The sequence below is a fragment of the Lissotriton vulgaris genome, chromosome 1_2 (genome assembly GCF_964263255.1).
Source record: "Lissotriton vulgaris chromosome 1_2, aLisVul1.2, whole genome shotgun sequence".
NCBI lineage: Eukaryota > Metazoa > Chordata > Amphibia > Caudata > Salamandridae > Lissotriton > Lissotriton vulgaris.
The window spans coordinates 217,222,393-217,239,353 of NC_141686.1; the positions used below are offsets into that span (position 1 = coordinate 217,222,393).

Consider the following 16,961-nt stretch of genomic DNA (forward strand, 5'->3'; position numbering starts at 1 on the left):
ACATTGTTTTTCAGTCCGTCTACTCCAGTGCTGCTGCTGCCCACTCGCCTGTTTTTTTAATGTAGTGCAAAATCTTCGTGAGGGCATTGTATTATGTTATACAAGGTCAGTTTAATTTGCTTGTCCACACTTAAACAAACAAAAATCGTTCTGTTGGGAACACACTTCAATTGAAAAAAGTATTGAATACATAAAAGGAACCATATATCCAATGAAGGACATATCTGAACGACAGACACTGACCACAGTACAAATGAAGGTAAATCTTTAGTATTCAACCTTTTAGTGATTTAAATTCAAAATGCATTTAGGCTTGCTGTCCAATACAAACAAACACATGGACTGCGAATACATAAAGTGAGTGAGTCGTGACTGGTGACTGAGTGTTACATGTGATTGAACATATATACATTAGATAAAAATAAAATAATACATTCAAAATATCCGCTGTAAATCACAATAGTCTCAGGAAGTTAAATTCTTTCTTTAGTACGTTGGGACTCTGTGCAGACGGATATATACAAAGAACATCGACGTTTTGACCCTAGATGGGATTCGCTGATTTATGTGCATCTAGAGCGGGTCTTTATCAGGATTGGAATATGGAGGGATAGCCTATGAATGTAAATTAAATTAGGTCAGGGCCATGTGTGTTTCAGTATTAAAAACCAAAAAGGGGGTAGGAACACCCTTTTTATGCTCACCTTATTGAAGGTAGGTGTGTGATTCATCTGATCTTCAACTTGTGAAGGAGCTTGTCAGCCGACAAGCACATGTGGCATAATTGACGCCATTTTTCTATAATCAATATATGAGAGAGAACTTAGGACTCTGTTTGAAAAGAGTTTTTACTGTCATTTTAGCCAATGATGATTGGATCTCAGCATACCTTATTACTTCATGATGGATCTTCTACAGCAGCCGGTGGGAAGTTCTTGTGGGTCTGGGCCGCCTTGGCGTTTGCCTAAGGAATTAAGGGTTCAGATCTCAGTGCAAACGGTTCATATTGTATGATTAGGCGACTATTGTGGATTAAATGGTAGTGATGAGAGTCACACGCATGCTCCCAGTTCGTACTGTGCCCATCATGAACAGATATGAGGCCACTGAGAGGGGAGTGATCCACAATTCGTTTTATTGACTAAATAAACTGCTGCCTGTTGCGTCGAGTGGTGGGCTATGTGTATACCAATTGTGGTAATTATTTGAATCCATGCATGATGTACATCTGGTCATGTGTGGTTTAGGACCCACCAGTGTACTCAGTAGCATCAGGAATAACGACGAGCTTGCCATTCTGGCACGAGTGAGTGAGGAATGGGAATCTATTTTACCACATTATATAAATGAATTAAGCTGTGGTGTACCGATGTACTCAATAACATCTGGAATAACGGGCTTACCATTCTGGCCCGTGAGAATGCGGAATGGGAATAACTTAGTGCAGTCTGTGCCAAGTGTCTAAAAGGTTACACGTATTTTCTCAGTATATAAAAACAAAAAACAAAAAAACATGCCGTGGTGTACCGATGGTAGTGCCGGCTAATTATTGAAAAAACGCTCAGACTCAAACGTGTTTAAGGTTAAAATGCGGCCCCCGGGGGAAAGCAGGTCAGCAGACCAGTCTTTTCCCTGGGGAGTTCGCGCGAGACAGGGACATGGCAGGAAGTAGGTAGGGTTAGGTCTGGGGTGGGAGGGGTTAGGTAGGAGGCTATTTAGGGGGACAGGAGGGGAACAACTTCCTTTTCCTGTTCCCGGTGCCTCAGGGAGAAGTTAGTCTTGGAGCTTAGGCGGAGTGTGAATTAGGTAGGCGGAGTACGATTTTGGTTGTTTGGACGTCGTGACTGGTGCCCCAGTGCGAAGATTAGGCCAGTATCCTGTTGCTACATTTAGGTGGGGTGTTATTTAGTGTTCCGGTGCGGTGCGCGGGGGGTGCTAAACCTCACGCATCTCGCGGACGGACCGAGCGGGTGCCAAACCTCACGCATCTCGCGGAGGGTGTGTACGGAGGTATTTGAGGATGGCTACTCCTGACGCAGAGGCTGTGCGGGCTGCCCTGATTGTGCTTGGCCGGGCTGGGAGGGCAGATCTCCTCCAGCCCGGTGTCCTGGACCAGGCATGGGTCGGCATGACCCGCCCGACCAGGTCAGCGTCTGCGGGGGTGGCTGCAGTTGTTGCAGCCTGCAAAGACGAGCCCTCTGGGGCTCGTGAGGGGGCCCAAGAGAGGGAAGGGCAAGAAACCACAGGAGGCCCCCAAGAAAAGGGGGGAGGAGGCTGAGCCTCCCTGCCAAGGTGGGGGTAGGAGATGTGGTCCCGGAGGAGGAAGAGGGTGCCGGAGGGGAGGGGTCTGAGGGCCCCAAGTTTGCAGTTGGGGAGCCCGGGCAGGGCCAGGCTCCGCTGGCGTCGCAGGCCAGGTTGTCCAGGAGCTTGAGTCAGTTGGCAGGGTATGGAGAGAGTAGCGAAGGCAGTGGGGGGGAGGACTCGGATGACTGGGAGGCGGCGGCTGGAGATGAGTTTGCCCTCACTCTGTACGGGGAGGAGTCCGGGGGTGAGGAGGGGTTCACCGTCCTCGAGCAACCGGTCGACCTTTCGGGGGGCCAGAAGGGGGTGGTGAGGTCCCAGGGTTCCAAGGGCAAGGGCCCTCTGAAGGCGCAGCAGCAGGGGGGGGCAGGGCAGGTGGCGGGGAGTGCTACGGCACCCTTGCCCGGGAAGGGAGGTCTGGGGGAGCCAGGGCAGTCTTCCATGTTTGACCGGTGGGCCCACATGACCGAGGAGGAGAGGGCCCTTGACCAGCGCCGCGTCATAGCGGAATATGAGAGGAAGTGGAAGCGCTTATGTGCCGCCAGGGAGGCGAAGGCGGGTGGGGTGCCCAAAGGCGAAGGGGCCCAGGCACCCGGGCGTGGCCGGGGGTCGGCTGGGGTTCGAGGAAAGGGGGCCCCAGGGGCGCAAGGGCAGTGGGTCTGGGTGGAAAGTTCAGGGACTGCCTTGGCCGGATCAGAGACCTGGTGGTACCGGGGCCTCCCTGAGCGCATATAGCTCGGGGGGGGGACCAGGCCAGCAGGGGCAGCTGGCAGAGGCCGGGGTGGACCGGTGGGGCACAAAACGGCCTCCAAACGCCGGGACGAAGAAGCAGGGGGGTCCGCGGCGGCCTGCTCTCCAACGAGGGAGCGGGCACCGTCAATGTTGGAGTGTGAATTTACGCCTGGAGTGAAAGGGAAAGGTGCAAAGAGAGTTGTGACTGAAGTGGTGCCGCTGGATGTGCAGGATGAGTGGTTGGACTATGAGGATGATGAGGATGGTTTGGAAGAGGGTGAGTTGCGTGAACCTGGAAGTGTGTGCAAGGCTAGGGTGGCAGCAGCCAGGGTTGGTGCTGTCCACGAGGCACGGGACGGCGCCAGTCGGGCCAGCAGAGGGATGTCGAAGCCGGCGGACGCACGGTGACAGGAGCGGGACGCTCCTGCAACTTTGTCAAGTGAGGGCGCTTGGTGGGATGCCTGGTTGGAAGGGGGGAGTGGGGGAAGGAAAAAGCCCTGCCAGTCGGTGGGGGTGGGGGATGGGTCTGTGCGGTCTGGGACCTCAGGTGGGGTGGTGCCCGTGAAGGCTGATGGGGGTAAGCAGGTCGCAACGGCCAGCGCGCAGACTGACAAGGTGGAGGACTTGGAGGGGAAAGATGAAGGGGTGGAGAAGCTTCGGAAGAAATTGCCGTACATGGGGCTGGCGATGCCCCTGGGGTCACATTTATCGGACAAGACGAAGGCGAGGATCTGGAGGCATGTATATGTGGATGTGTTTAAGCTCTTGCATAGGGAGATTCAGGCGAAGGAGGGGTCTAAAGAGGAGGAGTGGGAATTGACCAGGCGGCCGAGGGTGCCGGTCACGATGGAGAATTGGACGTCAGCCTTCTTGATTTATGCGAGCATTTCTTGTGAAAAGCATGGGGATCGGGCTATTGCTTTGTTCAAGTATATGGATGTGATAAGGAAGGCGCAGCTTCATTTCGGGGGTTTTGCATCGTTGAGCTATGACGAGGAGTTTCGGGCCAGGGTCAGTGTTAATCCCGACAAGCCGTGGGGGGACGTAGATCAAGAACTTTGGATCCAGTGGATGTCTTCGACGCATGCGGCCGCATCTACGCACACGGCCAGTGGTCTTCCGGTCATGTATCGGTCTTTTCAGCCGCGCCCCGCCCAGTCTGGGGCGGGTAACCAGGGAACTGCAGGTGGACAAGGGAACCAGGCTGCGTGGTCTGGATCAGCAGGGCAGCAGTACAAGCCAGTTCGCTTCAGGGGTCTGCTGGGGGTTCAATAAAGGTTTCTGCAACCGCTCCTCCTGTAAATTTAAACATGAGTGTTCGAAGTGCGTCACCCAGTCTCACAGTGCCTCACCTTGGCTACGCCGTCAGAGCAGTGGAAATTTGCCAAGGGTAGGGGCAGCCTGGGCCGAAGGGCCCATACTCCGGTTAAGGTGGAGGCCATGGGTCCTTGGCTCTCCCGGTTCCCTGATAAGGAGGCGGTGTTGCGTTTGTGCTGGGGTTTTGTTGAAGGTTTTCGGATTGGATATCAGGGGCCCAGGGAGAGGCGTTGGGCTGAGAATTTGCGGTCCGCCAAGGAACTGCCGGAGGTTGTGGCGCGTAAATTGGAGAAGGAGGTTTCGGAGGGCAGGATTGTGGGTCCTATTTCCGATTGGCCGCTGTCGGATCTCATTGTCTCACCTTTGGGGGTGGTGCCCAAGAAGGAGCAAGGGGAATTCAGATTGATTCATCACTTGTCTTGGCCGGAAGGTGGGTGGGTGAATGATTTCATTGCGGAGGAGGACTCCAGAGTGTTGTACGCGTCAGTAGATGATGCCATTGGTCTGGTGCGGTCCTGCGGGAGGGGGGCAGAGTTGGCCAAGTGTGACATCAAGTCGGCCTTTCGCCTTCTCCCCATTCATCCGGCGGATTTTCCTTTGTTGAGCATGCAGTTTGACGGGGCTATTTTTGTGGACATGGTGTTGCCGATTGGTTGTGCGGTTTCCTGCGCGCTCTTTTTCTGTTTGTGGGAACGGGGTGCTCTGGCGACTGTGGAACGGCTCTGCTGCAGTTTCAGTTGTTGGCACGGGATTTTGGGGTGCCATTGGCACCGGAGAAGACGGAAGGGCCCAGTTGTTGCTTGACATTCCTTGGTATTGAATTGGATTCGGAGACTTGGCAGGCGCGTTTACCGGTGATGGAGGTGGCTGAGATGCGGGATGCTTTGAAAGGCGCGTTGGAGGTTCGGAAACTGGATTTGAGGTTGGTGCAGCGCTTGTTGGGATTGTTGAACTTTGCCTGCAGCTCCGCTAAAGAGCCCCTCTTTGAGGTGAGCCCGTCGGGGATTGCACCGCCTCCCCGACGAGGAGCAACCGCCGATGATGAAGCATGACATCCCTCGGGGTGTGTGAGGCAAACATGTCCAACCTAATGGATGCCCAAGGGTGTTAATATACCCCTTCGGTACAGCCAATCTTCTTTTCTTCTTCCCTACCAGGAACAGTTCAGCAACCCCGCTTGTTGTTTTGAGTACTCTACACACGGGCACACGCTGCAACTGGACCTTCCGCCTCCCTTCTGAGGTGGTAATTGGTGCCCGTTCGATCCATTGATCACACTCCCTCTTTTTTGACGACGATGCTTTCGGTTTTAGCAGAGGAGACCCCTCGCCTCCCACTGCAGCTGAAGCATTTCAGCTCCATGAATTAACCCCCTCCTGGGAGAGTTAGCTCTTCCCAGGACGACACAGTTTCCAGAGTTCGAGTCTCGGCAAAGAAGCTTAACATCCTGTGATTCTGGTCAAATCACTTAATCTCCCCATGCCTAACAAAACGACACATGAGGGAACGCAGCAATATCATTAAAACATTAAACTTTAGTTCTTGCTATATTTGGGAAGTGCAGAAATTGAGGTGTTAGTTTGACGAAGGCATCCAGGACGGTTTACAAAAATGAAAGCAAAGCACTGGTGCGATTCCTGCTATCTGGCCATAAATACTCTGAAAAGACCCAGATGGCAACACATGAAGTGCCGCCATTAGTTTACCATGTGTAATGTGCACATCAGGATTGCGTTTCTGCTATGGAAATTTTTCTACATAAATAAAATTAATTTCCACCATGCTTCCTCATGATTGCAGGAGGTCAACTAAAATGCACCCAGAGGAGGACTAGGCGTGGAACCTGGAATTTTGATTTTTGTAGGATTCTGTGTGCACACTTTTAGGATTTTAAGCTTCGGCAGAAATCTAGACAAATTGTATATGTAATTCCTCAATCCGTATATTTATGTATTTTGTGTAATGGGGGGCCTATAGAATATTTTCTGTCTTTGAAAAACATCTAAGGTACTACATACTATGTCTGTTAAAGGCCTACGTTATTGTCAAGGTACTTTCCTTCTGAGGCATCTATGACAATGTCTATAAGAGATAGCCCTCTAGTTAAGCAACGTGGCTTGTTACAAGTTCCTTTGGTCCATGTTTCATGGAGGAGAAACCATTCACTGCTACCAAGAGTAGATGAGTGTGACCACTGCTACCTATAGTAGGTAAGTGTGCCCACTGCTACCTAGATTAGATGAGTATGCCCACTTCTACATTTAGTAGATGGGTGTGTCCACCTCTACCTAGAGAAGATGAGTATGTCCACTTCTATCTAGAGTAGATGAGTATGTCCATTGCTACATAGAGAAGATCAGTGTTTCCACCTTTACCTAGAGTAGATGGGTATGTTCACTGTTCCCTAGAGTAGGTGGGTAGAACCACTGATACCTAGGGAAGATGTAGATAAGTGTGGCTACTGCTACCTAGAGTAGATAAGTGTGGCCACTGCTACCTAGATTAGGTAAGTGTGCCCACTGCTACCTAGAAAAGATGTGTTTCCACCTCTACCTAGAGTAGATTAGTATGCCCACTTCTAACTAGAGTAAATGGGTGTTTCCACCTCTGCCTAGAGTAGATGAGTGTCTCTGCTTCTACCTAGAGCAGATGAGTGTGTGCACTGCTACCTAGAATAGATTTGCACACATTTTATCTTGGAAAGTGGTGTTTTGAGCTGTGTAATAAGCCTCTGTCATTTCACCACACCCACTCACTCACAAACCTGCAGTTTACTAAACACTCTTATTGTATTGAATATTATTAGCTGAATATGCCCGGAATGTGCGCGTGGCGGTCAAGTCCAAAAATTTCTGTCAGGTGGTGGGGGGCCCCAACATATAAAAAAATTCAGCTGGGGGGGCTCAACCTACAAAAGTTTGAAGACCTCTGCCTTAGTGTGACCTAACAGTGTTTCTAGGGTGCGCTCGGTGAGAGCGCGAGTGCTTTCAATGTAAAGGTTTAATATACCAATTATTGAGGGTATTATTAATTAGAGTGGGTTCGAAAATATTTTACAGTATTGAACATTAGTCATATTGGCTTAAATGGTATATTTATGTGTGTGAAGCTACTCTGAAACGTCAATGGGCGAGTGACTACTGTACAGTAGATCCTGTGACTCTCACGCTGCTTGAGTATCAAATCCCTATACCTAGTATGGGCATGGTGTTTAGGTGGTCAAATGATCATACAGTAATACATACATTGACATATTGTGATTGTATGTTTAAAAGGCACATCAGTCATATGCGAATTTAGCATGTACATTGATTGTAGGATTATAGTCATTTTAGCAATCATATATCAGCATTATAGACATAGTTTGCGGATTACGCAAATATCACACATGATCATCATGCTTCTGCCGGCCTTTCTCAAGAGTTGGCAGTGTGAGGCGTGAGAAGCACGTGCACAGGAGGAGACACGCTCGCGCCGGGGACTCGTTGCTGCGCTACTTCCGTGCTGACGGAGAAGAACAGGAAGTGGGCAGTCTCGTGCACCCCATGCTTAGGAAACCAAACCTTGCGGCTGTGAGTAACGTGCTCTTGCAGTCTCTCGCCCACGTCCTCCCCCTCCTGTGGTAATGTTCAAGCACAGAGGCGATGGCAAAGCTCAGCTGGCAGGGCTGTGTGAGGGCGCCAAGCGCTAGCCTGCAAGGGCCGGATGGGCGCAAGGCGAGGCGCTAGCCAGCAGAGCCGGATGGTCAGATTAAGTATGACACCTTCAGCCAGTTTTGACTCCTCAGCCAACGGCACGTGTTGCATTCTTACACCTGTGGTTGAGTCATTTACATTGTAAACATTCTCAGAAAGTAGTGATAGAAACAAAAACCGGTTTAATGAGTCTCACATAAAGGGATTGGCTGGTAGATAATGAAAATGTGGGTGAAAGATACACTCAAGAAAAATAAAGCAAAGAACTTCCAGCGAAATATACACCAGGTGGAAAAATGGTATAACATTGAAAGGGACAGCAATGCTGCATATGCTGGGATCAGCAGAAATACTCTGCATACCGTAAGGTCACGAGATGACTCCACGTGAACAAGGACACCATTCTCCATTCCTGCACAGCCCAATACTTTCTGGGAGTTGTGGTCCGTGCTCACCTTAACTGGACCACGTGGGCCAAATTTCTAGATTCCAAGTTTTGTAAGTGGAAAACGTGGACTGGAATTCCTGCTGAGCGGGAGTTATTTAGTATCTTTTTGATGGTTTCATGGTCAATGCTTGTGCATGTAAATAAAACCTGTCCCTGTTGTTGCAATAAATCATTAAATAATAAAACCCCAGCCTAAAGTACCAGTCTCTGTGATGGAATATAATCTCGGTGCACACTGGTGGTCAGCGGCGTGTTAGAATAGCCCCCCTCTGCCACCAAGAGATGGTTTCATTTGAGGGGGGCTACTGGAAGTGAGTTCTTCGTAGGTGCTCGGCGGCTGGGGGCTCAGACAAGCACCATGGAGCGGTGGGGAGAGGAGAGTTTGCAAAGAGAGGCAGGGAAGAGGGCAAAGACGACGACAAACAGGGAGAGGGAGCCTGAGGAATGTAAAAACACACGAGAGAGAGTGAAACGGCGCGATGGAGAAGTGAAATTGTGGTAGAGAGTGTGAGACTCGTGGGTGGAGAGCGCAGAAGCCGGAGAGTGAGTCACAAAAGAGAGAGGAAGAGGAGAAGCAACGGGGCTGGCGAGAAGCAAACAGAAAGAGAATAGTTCCAGTCCGTCCTTCTGACCCGCCGCGGCGCCGCTCATCCGCAGCGCTCCAGGCGCTAGACAGAGGCCCGCGATGGAAGACTTGGGTGAGTGTTTTGGAATCTGTCTTTATCACCAGGAGTACAGCTCTCCCTTGTTGCAATTAGAGCTCGAGGTGATATATCAGGATCCAGCGTAGTGTCCATAAATTCTATAGATTCTATAGAAATGAGCGCACGTGCCGTGTGTAGTGCCAGCCTCGCCAGGGAGCGCCTGGAAGCTGCAGGCAGGTCTAAGGGGGTCATTCAAGACCGTCGAGGATTTATTTTATTTGATGCATTTTTATATAGGGCGGACTTTACCGAAAGGTGTCAGAGCGCTTCACAATAGAACCAAGTACGTTACATGAGCAACATTTGACACATTTACAAGTTACAGATACAAACGAGAAAGAAGAAAACGTAAAATAAAACAATAGATGGAGGTAGATGGGATCCTCCTCCTGAGCCTGAGGTCTGCGGTAGGTGGAAACCAATGACCAGTGACACGCGGAATAACAATTGAAGAGTCTCGCTGTCAGGGACAGCACTTGCCACCTGCATTTTTTTTTTTTTGTGTCCTCTCCTCCCTTTTGGCGATGGCCTACTTAGGTCTGACATTAGCTATGACCTTTTGTTTTTTAATAAAAAAAATATATATATGCCATACATATTTACTTAGAAAGATGTTTACTCATCTGTCTTCATCTATTGGCCTGCTGAAGTGTCAATCACATTTTCCTCAACCAACCTCAGCATAGGGTGAGTCTACTTCAGCCTTTGTGCACAACGTGCACATCTGCACAACAAAAAGTCTTCTTAACTTCTTAACCCCTTCCATGCGTTCGTCTGCTAATGGCCATCGCAAGCACTACCTCCATAGTGCTGCGCACGTCCGTTGGCCGACACGGCCCCGCCCAGTCCGCTAAACGGCCACACCGCAGCAGAATTTCCGCTGCGGTTAACGAGTTAAGTGCCAATGACAACATATATTTATGTTTTAAGGTAAAATTTGTTTACATCCAATTTGCACATTTAATCTACTTATACGTCCCTAGTATATGGTACTACATGTACCTAGGGCCTGTAGCTACAAGTGGGCTGCAGCTCTCTCTGTGCCAGCCACTAAAGTAGCACTTTAAAACATGTCTCTGGCCTGGCCCTGCAGCCGGTACTGCAGCTGCTATTTCGATATGGCACAAAAAACATTTTCCAGGCTTAAACTGAATATTTTATATATATATAAGTCAACCCTAAGATAGACCCTAGTGCCCACATGCATCAAAGTCAATTGCATTCGCTGCAAATCGCAATTTTCGGCCGTTTGCGAATGCAATTGACTAATTTGGAATGCATCATGCATTTTGCAATTTTAGGAATCGCAACCATGTTGCGATTTCTAATATTGCGATTGCATTTAAGAAATCGCAATTTAAGATTTCTTAAATGCAATGCATGATCATTTTGTAATTGTGAATTCGCAATTTGGAAGTGGTAAATTAGCAAGAAGTTGAACTTCATGCTAATTTACCGAAAACTTCCAAATATGCACAAATTGCATTTTTGAAACTTTTAATTAACACACACACATGCCCTTGGGGCATATGTATGTGTAAATTGCATTCAAAGTTACATGTCAGGGGTGCAGGGAGGGGTTCTTTGGACCCCCCCTGCACCCTTGAAATTGCATTCACATGTTGCGAATCGCAATTTGAAATTCGCAAAATGTGAATGCTTTCCCATTCATTCCTATGGGCCTTTTGGCCCATAGGAATCAATGGGAAGGGTTTTCCTTAATTGCGATTCGCAAATTGTGAATCGCAATTAAGGAAAAATACAGAATCACAAAAAATATTGTGATTTTTTAATGCATAGCATTGTGTGATTTCTTAATTGCGATTCCTTAATTTTCGCAATTAAGAAATCGCAAAATGTAACAATGATGCATGTGGGCCTTGAGGCTCAAAGAGCAGGGTGCATGGTATTTAATAATCAGGACACGTATACTTACATTTTACATATGGTGCAGGGAGGGGTTCTTTGGACCCCCCCCCCTGCACCCTTGAAATTGCATTCACATGTTGCGAATCGCAATTTGAAATTCGCAAAATATGAATGCCTTCCCATTCATTCCTATGGGCCAAAAGGCCCATAGGAATCATTGGGAAGGGTTTTCCTTAATTGCGATTTGCAAATTGTGAATCGCAATTAAGGAAAAATACCGAATCGCAAAAAATATTGTGATTTTTAATGCATAGCATTGTGCGATTTCTTAATTGCGATTCCTTAATTTTCGCAATTAAGAAATCGCAAAATGTAACAATGATGCATGTGGGCCTTGATGCTCAAAGAGCAGGGTGCATGGTATTTAATAATCAGGACACGTATACTTACATTTTACATATCCTATCAATGAAAATCTCCTAAAGCCATTTTCGCTGTTGTAAGACTATCCCTCCAGGGGGCAAACACTAATGGCTATGGTATGTTATGCAGAGCAGATTTGTAGAGTGCTTTGCCACCACGGAGGGTATCCTGGCGATGAGCAGGTGTGTGTCAAACCAAGAAAGGAGTCAGGACCTTTGGACAGGACTTAGGTAGGGCCATAAGGTTAAGTATTTAAAAAGCCATTTGCCTAAAGTCCTAATTTTTTGATTGATAAAATCACAATATATACTTTTTGTGATTTGGGTTGTTTATTTACCCATATTTTTTACTTATTCCTTCTTTTTTGAAAGAATATCCTCTTGTTTCAGAGAATCACACATGACATTTATACTTCCATTTACAACAATCACAGTCCCAAAGACAAATTTACACACCATAAATAAATCACATAGTAACCACATAAAACATACAATATATCACTAAGCTATTCCACATTGATTGCACCATATACATACAATGTATATGAACTCTCAAATATGCCACCACCTGTTTAGGCATATGTGTAAAAAACATCAATTTGCCTGATTTGCAACTCGATTATTTAATATCATGAATTGATTCAGCCGACACGTTTCAAGCCTCGTTGTTTTCTTTACAGGCTTTCATCAGGGCTTCTTAGTTCAAGCAAGTTGGACATATCTACAAACAAAACATGAAATATCAATTCTATTTCCTCCCTTGTCCTTTTCATTAGTAAACATGTACCTGTTTTTTAAATACAGGTGTGTGTCAAGGCACTCCTAGGGCCTAGTGAGAGTACTCGAAAAGCCATGTCTTTAGCTTCTGCAGAGTTGAAGACATGATGAGGAGGCTCTTATGTGTAGAGGCAGTACATTCCATGCTTTAGGAGTTATGTAGGAGAAGGCGCAACTACCACATCTGGTATTCTGCATGCGTTGTATTAATGCAAGTAGGAGTTCAGAAAAGGGGAGGTGTCTGCCAGGTTTGTAAAAGCTGATGTGATTATTGAGGTATGCTAAGCCAATGTTTCGTAGTGCCTTTAAAGAGTGGGTGAAGAGTTTGAATTGTGCTCGTTTGTGAATGGGGAGGCAGTGGAGCACTTTAAAGTGTGGTGTGATGTGAGTGAGGCGTGGGAAGTTGAGAGTGGATCTGGCTTCCAAGTTCTGAATGTTCTGCAGTCTCCTGGTGAGTTTTTTCCTGATATCAGCATAGAGGGTGTTCCAATAGTCTAGCTTGCTTGTGACCAGGGCATGCATGATGGTTTTCCGAGTTCTGTTTGGAAGCCGTTTGAAAATCTTTCTCAGCATCTTCAGGGTATAAAGCTTGTGAGGCAGTGATAGCTGTGACTTAGGCGGTCATGTCCAGTTTGCTGTCAATGATGATTCTGAGGTTCTTGGTGTGGGTGGTGTGTGTCAGTCCTAGCTCTGTTGACCATGAGGGGGGGGGACAACATGGCCCCCCTCATGATCAATGAGGACCATAAGGACCGCATGGACCTCATGGTGGTGTGCTCTTCCTGAAGATCACGATTTTAGTGTTGTCGGTGTTCAACTTTAGACAATTGGTTTTCGTCAAGTGGGCAATTTCAGTCATGCTGACATTGAACTTGATCTGGGTATTTCTGTGAGGGAGACCCGGTCCTGTGGAAGATTCAGTAGGACTGCCCTGCTGTCTTAAAAAGGAAGACTGGACCTGCTGACCTTGAACCCATAATTCCCAGAAGTCACTCCAAGGACCAGTTGACTGACCTTCTGTTTGAGCTGCAGAGACACAACAAGGTTCCAGCGGCCTCCCCTGCAGCTGCCCAGCTGACTATTGTTAGGGTTATCCCCAAACATTTAGCATTTTGCCTCTTATTTCTCTGTCTATGATTTTGTTGGCTGTTAGTTTCTGGGCACTTTACCACTGCTGATCAGTGCTGAAGTGCATAGTGCTGAGTTGTGACAATGATTGATTATACATGATTGGCATATTTGATTTACTGGTAATTCTCTAGTGAGTGCACATTGTGTGCCAGGGCCTGTAAATCTAATCCTACTAGTGGACTTGCAGCACTGGTTGTGCCTCCCCCTTGTTAACTCAGAGTGGCCAACACCTAGCTTACTTTATCTCACTGTCTGAGAGCAATACACAAACACCAACTGCCAGGTATACCTAGTCATTTGAGCCAGGAAGAGGCTGCAGGCAGCAAATGTCTAGGACACAGAAATTGTCAACTTTCGAAAAGTGGAATTTTCTGAATTGTGACAAGAAATTGGATTTTACCTTTAACTAGGGCTTTTAATCACAATTCCATAGACACCAATGCTGACATGCCTACCTGCTCCCAATTGAAAGTTTTCATTTATTAAATGTAATAAGGTCCCCCAATGTTATTCTAAGTGAGAGGTAGGCCTCACAGTAGTGAAAAAAATAGGAGTTTTTCACTACAAGGACATGTAAATAGTAAAAGTATCTGTCTAACCTTTTATTTACACTGCACTCTGGGCTGTGTCGGTTCTACCCTAGGGGTGACCTTTATGTAATAAAAAAGGAGGTTTGGGCCTTATCTTGCCAGGTTGAAAAGAAAGTTGACAACTGCACACACAGGCTGCAGTGGAAGGCCTGAGGCATGTTTTAATGTCTACTTAATTGGGCAGCACAATAAGTACCTCAGGCCCATTAGCAGCATCTTATTTACAGTTCCTGGGTACGTGTACATGTAGTACCAATTTACTAGGAACTTGCAAATAAATTAAAAGTGCCAATTGGGTGTAATCCAATGTTTAAAGAAGAGAGCACAAGCACTGTAGCACTAGTTAGCAGTGGTGAAGTGTGAAGAGTCATAAAGCCAACAAAAAAGAAGTAAGCAAAAACAGGAGGTTGCAGGAAAAAGTTGGAGGAAAACCACGCCATGAAGTAAGGTCCAACACAGCCCAAACCTCAACAGTAAAGGGAAAAACAACAACATTTTACTTGCATCAGGGGACTAACATTCTAGCACTGCTCAACATATCTTCTACTCTGAACACTGTCTCTTATTTCATTGTAACTAAAAGATTACACTTGGTAACAGGAATCCCAGGCCTACAGCGGGCTTATTCAGTTCCTTTCTCGATTAATGTGAACAATGAGCAAAAATCAACACCTTTGTCTTGGAATCCACCCCAGGCAATTAGGGACCCTCCCCTGTGTCTTTTTCTGGGTGCTCAGGGGTAGACAGGAGTCTCCAGCACATTGTCCTCCATGGGATGGCTTGGTCCCAGTGAGGAAGAAAGAACAGAAACAAGAGTGCATCTAGGGAAGTTTGTGCGGAGTTCCCACCCTGGTGGTTTATGCATGAGGGGAATGTGCCTCACTAGCAAAGGTGGCATTCTTATCAATAGATTGAGTAGCCATGGCCAAAGGATCAGCAGAGACTTGTAAGGTGAAAACAACACCAAAGCACTAGCTATATAGCTCAGATGACATTGAAAACAGTTTGTACTCTCCACCTGTGAAAGAAAAGATTAGAGCAGCTGCTCAGTAAAGTATGCAGAAGCCCTCAACAGGGTCCTCACTACTTGATTCCTTCCCCCATAGTGCTTTCTCTTTCCTAGTGTTGCAGCACATTGGGGCCTTTTTCAATGTGCTTTGAAGATATTGACCTGAGGTAGGTTGTACAGTTTGGCACCGTCAGCAGTGTCTCAGTTCATGGAAGAGTGAGACGGTTCAGGAGGGAGAGGAGCAGCCTGGTGACCACTCCAGCAAATTAGGCATTCTGGGTGACCTAGAGGCCAGAAATGTTGCAGCTTATTGACAAAACAAGCCTAAACGAAGGAGAGAGAATTGCTTCAATATGTGACCCCAACAGCTCATGAGAGGCCCTGAGGCTGGAGATGAACAGAAGCAGGGAGACACTTAAAGAATGAAAAGATCAAGGACTGTACAGGGATACAAACTATCTGGGTGTGAGAAAAAGGGTGTGCTTGTGCAATGACCCACTAAGAATTGACCCCAGGGGGAACAGAGTCAAAGTCTCAGGTACAATTAGAAAACACCATAGAAAGTCTTTGAGGTGGACTAGCAAGGTCTATGGGTGACCTCATCCTGAGGAGTGTCCAATCTCCAGGGGCTGATATATGCAGGAGTTGCACCACCGCCAGTGCACAGTACCTGATTACAGGGATAGCAGCAAAACAGCCCTATGTATCCAGTATGTTGCAGTAGGAAAACTGTACTCTGATGGTGCAGTCAATAAGAGGGGACAGCACTCAAAGTGAAGGGAATTGGTAGTTTCTTTGTTTCCAGGGGCATATCTTCCGTGTGGTGCCACTAAGGCTATCTGGGCTGCTATACATGGGGTAACATCTCTTGCATAAAAAAGAGAGTGAACAGATGAAAACAAGGCCCTCATGTGATTCTGTCTTATCTTGGAGTAGCTGGCAGCAGGACTGGAAAGTACCTGGACCAAGCAGTTTTATAATCTAGTGGAGGGTTGGGCACTACCACTCAACTCCTTCTTCATTTCCAAAAGATTACAACAAGGTGAAGACACAGCCTGATTGCAGGCGACCCTCATGTGGTGTGCTGAGAGAATTCTCAGAGGTGACTATGACACCTCTCCCCAAAGTCAAATCCAGACCAGTCAGCCTTCTCTACCCGGTCATCAACCCTAGGGCCTCAAGCCCTCTGAGAGACTGCACCCAACCAAGAACTTTTCATACTTTAAGGTATTAAACACCCAGTAAAGGCTCACACACCAGAGCCATTGAACCTTCTCACTTGCTCTGTACTCCAGCACATGATTACACATCCAGGATTGCCAGTTTCTTAGGCACTGTAAACAAACAAAGACTCACCTAATATGGGACCTTCACACACTTGGAGACACAGCATCCTAGCACTGTTCACCTCTGCAGGGCCATAGAGCACAATCAGTTACTCCACATATAGAACAGACTCACACAGTTCATGTCTCTAAGCCCACTACAGTATCCCCACAGGATTATCAAGTATTCTAAGACTTTGCTTATAGCCCCCCAAAAATTGAATCTGCATGAGGTGCCTCATTCCATGTCCGTTATCTTCCCCAGCTCCACATTTCCAACACCATTCATGAGCCTCACTCGTCTACTCACTTATAATATACTGAGTGGGTCTTCAACATGGCATCTCTCAGAGGCCTCGGGGGAGCCATCCAATGGGATCTCTTTGTTGTTTCGTCACTCATGGGGCTTCACCGATGGCTTTGACTTTCCCTCACACACGACTGAGAACCACTGCAGACCTCTCCTTACCACATCACTGATTCTACCTCTCATAGCACAGCTGCTTTTTTTCTGCATGGTGCATTCATTTAATAAGAGGAGAAGGTGAGTACATGGGACATCTTTTCTTACACCAAGTGAGAAGATGTTGAGTACTGTTCCTTACATGATTTTGGCAGGAGGTTAATGCAAGCACCTTAAC

At 47.2% G+C, this 16,961-nt stretch overlaps 1 protein-coding gene across 1 annotated transcript in view; it reads left to right on the forward strand.

Moving 5' to 3' along the window:
* The first annotated feature begins 8,928 nt into the window (after nt 1–8,928).
* Nucleotides 8,929–16,961, forward strand: part of LPXN (leupaxin) — a 372,214-nt gene continuing 364,181 nt past the window's right edge. The window contains exon 1 of the mRNA XM_086953138.1: nt 8,929–9,191. Within this exon, the coding sequence (XP_086809264.1) occupies nt 9,179–9,191 (13 nt within the window). The 5' untranslated portion in view covers nt 8,929–9,178. The remainder of the gene's footprint in view (nt 9,192–16,961) is intronic.